The sequence below is a fragment of the Mastomys coucha genome, unplaced genomic scaffold, assembly GCF_008632895.1.
Source record: "Mastomys coucha isolate ucsf_1 unplaced genomic scaffold, UCSF_Mcou_1 pScaffold11, whole genome shotgun sequence".
Lineage (NCBI taxonomy): Eukaryota > Metazoa > Chordata > Mammalia > Rodentia > Muridae > Mastomys > Mastomys coucha.
This window is the reverse complement of record NW_022196893.1, coordinates 14,082,221-14,085,651: the sequence shown is the minus strand read 5'-3', so window position 1 is coordinate 14,085,651 and position 3,431 is coordinate 14,082,221. Positions and strand designations below refer to the sequence as shown.

The following is a 3,431-nucleotide window of genomic DNA, read 5'->3' as shown; positions in this document are numbered from 1 at the left end:
CCTTCCTCCTCCTCCTCCTCCTCTCTCCTTCTCCTCCTCCTCTCTCCTCCCTCTTCCCTCCTCCCTCCAGTGGGCATTTCTTCAGATCCTGCTGGCACCAGTGTCCTGGCAGGTAGTATCCCTGTTTTGTGGGTGTGACCTTCCTGTATTTAAGAATCCTCCCACTTGTGTCCCCATTTATAAATGAAGAAGCAGAGGCAGCAATTGAACCTCTGCAAGATGAGCAGGACTTCAGACAGAGCCCTTGATGCTCCCATCACATGTGCTCCCAGGACAGCTCAGGACATGTCCCTGGGCCCCAGCTCCTACCTTGCCTGGGAGCTCTAGGTCTTGAGCACCTCTCACAAGGTGTAATCCCAGGCAGGTCTCCAACCCCCACTTACCCTCCTGGCCATAGAGAGGCTGAGGCAGTGCTGGCACCACTCAGCTGCTCTTCATGCAGAGACTGTGTGGCCAGTGACAAGAGCCAGGTGTCCCTCATCAGCAGTAATCGAATGGTGTGTGCATGGCAGGACACAGATGCAGTATATTGGTAGTAAATGTTGTTCTGGTTCTCTCTAGGATCGCTACGGCTCTTAATCCTGGTGCCAGGCTGTCCAACCTGGTAAAACTCCACTTCAGATGGACCTGAGACCACGCCTGGCTGCGCTGACGCCCCAGCTGCTTTGCAGATAGACTCTACTAGTTGGCAAGGCATTTACACATTTCTGAGTTTTCATGTTTCCTTTGAGACATCCCATTTCTATGTAGTGGGGCTTTGCATTCATTCCTGGTTTAGGTTAGCGCCTTGTGTCTGTCGAGCATCATATCCTTGCTTCATCTTTGGGGCATCTTTAGTTCCAAGAACTGGAAGCCTGAGCTGTTGGCTCCTCCCACCTCTCTCCAGCTTGGGAGCCTTCACCTGGGCCGAGAGCATCCTGGACTGTGGGCTCAGGGCTGCCAGCTCCGGATGGTGCTGGCTGGGCTGGGGAAGTAAATCCACAGCACATGCTTCTCACTGCAAAGGAGCAAAACAACAAAAACAAAAACAAGACCAGAAGTGCCCAGCCCCTTGCTGACAGATTGCTTCGAGTGTATCCCCACACAACAAGGAGATTTCACACAACACACACTTAAAGCCATCTGTCACTCTGTAAATTATTTTGTACATTCTCTACTCTTAAAAGTGTTCCCCACTCAGCTCCTTTAACAAGCCTGAGCTTCCATGATGCCAAGGGGTTCACTGCCATCTGGGAAGAGTGGGGCCAGCTGAGGGCTCCCACGTGCACTCAGAAGTCAGCAGCGCCAGGAGCTCAGGCTCAAGACAGCAGGGCGGCTTCAGGACAAGGCTCCGACCTGGGGAGAGGGCGATTATAATCTGGTAGTTTTGTTAATATTTTTTTATCTTGACCTTGATGTTCCAAAAGTTACAGGATAGATGTAAATCGATAAAAATCATTTGGCTGTGTTTTAGACAGCACCAGAATATATTGTTCAGTGCAGTAAAATATATTTGGAATTTGATGAACCAAAAATGTGATTTCAGATGACTATTTTGTGACTCTCTTAAAAGGTTCGATTTGTAGACTTATAACACACAGCACAGCAGACTCCTGCCTGTGTTGTCATTCCTCAAGAGCACCAGGCACTGGGTGACCGCTCGCTGGTCACACCTGTGCTACCTACAGGTGGGATTGACAGGCAGGTGCCTCTGGGAGGGGAGGAGACTTCTGCTTCACAAGTGGCAGACAGCCTTCCCCAGCACACCAGAGCCGGCATGGCAGCACATGGGCTTTCCTGTGGGTTGGAATGTCAGGATCAAGGTGTGCTGACAGTGGGTGCTCCCAGAGGCCTCTGCCCTGATGTGCAGGAAGGGGTGCTGTTGCTGTCACCCCTTTTCTCCACATTGTTTCAGAGTTGGGCTGGGAGCCAGGACTTTGAACACACTGGGCACTGAAAGTGCTGCTCACTCGTCTTTTGACAGGGATGCCCCAAGGACCCGCTGTCCATGAGGAACACTTCAGTTGTTCACTGCCAGGGGGCATCAATTCTAACAGCCCACAAGGAAACTATCTGTCCAAACCCCATCCCACCGGGAGCCCTGTGTGCACCCCCCACGTGCCCTATGAACATTATCTAGCTTATCTCCAGGGAACTGGTCCTCTGCCCCAACTTGCTCATCTGTCCCCAAGTCTGGAGCCTCCTTACTGGGCAGAATGCTTCTGGGGTGTCGTAGTTAGTGTGTCTAGATATTTCAGTGAGCACACAGGGCTGAGTGCTGGTTCATGCAACAGTTCACTCAGCTGATGGCCAGCACTGCCTGTCCAGAGTCCCGATCTATAACTGTGCATGTGGGGTGGGGGTGGGGAGAGGCTGTGGCTCAGCAGTAGGAACCCTTAGGTTTCATCACCATACCAAGATTTTATAAAGCTAGTCGGATTTGGGGGGGTGCTTTTGTTTGTTTTGTTTCTCTGTTGTTATTTATTTTATTTACTTTATGTATGAGTGTTCTATCTGCATGTACACCTGCTTGCCAGAAGAGGGCTTCAGGTCCCGTTAGAGATGGTTGTGAGCCACCATGCGGTTTCTGGAAATTGAACTCAGGACCTCTGGAAGAGGAGCCAGTGCTCTTGGCCTCTGAGCTGTCGCTCCAGCCCTTTAAAGCCAGTTGTTATTGTTGACTGAATGAAACACATTTTTGGATCTATTCTTCTTTTAAAAGATGAGGACAGGGCTGGAGAGATGGCTCAGTGGCTAAGAGCGCTGGCTGCTCTTCCAGAGGTCCTGAATTCAATTCCCAGCAACCACATGGTGACTCACAACCATCTGTAATGGGATCTGATGCCCTCTTCTGGTGTGTCTGAAGATAATTAAGGTGTGCTCCTGTACAATAAATGATTCTTAAAAAAAAAAAAAAAAAAAAAAAAAAAAAAGACAACTGGAGAGATGGCTCAGGGGTTAAGAGTACTGACTACTTTCCCAGATCTGAGTTCAATTCCCATCACCCACCTGGTGGCTACAGTTCAAAGAAATCTAGCACCCTCTTCTGGCTTCTGTGGGCACTGCATGCACATGGTGTCCAGGCATATGTGCAGGCAAAACACACATAAACAGTTAATAAATAAATAAATAAATAAATAAATAAATAAGAATGTGGCCCTGCAGCAGAGTGCTTGCCTATCGTTCAAGGTCGAGAATAGACAGAGGAAACCCAGGGCAGGAGCTGCTAGGAACCCATTGAAGGTTGGGTCTGGGGCTGTGGGAGATGTTTCTGAGAGCAGCCACTGTTGGGTATGAAGCCCAGAGAGCCAGATAATTTCTCTTGGAGCCTTTGTGCAGAGAGGGCTGGCAGAGAAGCCCTGGAGACAGGCTTTGGCAAGCAGCATTTTCTCTAGAACCCTTGATTAATATACAATATATTTTTTTCTTTTTTCTTTTTTTTTTTTTTTTTT

At 49.2% G+C, this 3,431-nt stretch overlaps 1 protein-coding gene across 11 annotated transcripts in view; it reads left to right on the top strand.

Moving 5' to 3' along the window:
• The window catches only part of Arfgap3 (ADP ribosylation factor GTPase activating protein 3), a 66,872-nt gene extending 65,358 nt beyond the window's left edge, over nt 1-1,514 (top strand). For all 11 annotated transcript variants that reach the window (XM_031350966.1, XM_031350976.1, XM_031350942.1 and 8 more), the window contains one exon: nt 562-1,514. In XM_031350966.1, coding sequence (XP_031206826.1) covers nt 562-579 — 18 coding nt within the window. In that variant the 3' untranslated portion in view covers nt 580-1,514. The remainder of the gene's footprint in view (nt 1-561) is intronic.
• The last annotated feature ends 1,917 nt before the right edge of the window (nt 1,515-3,431 follow it).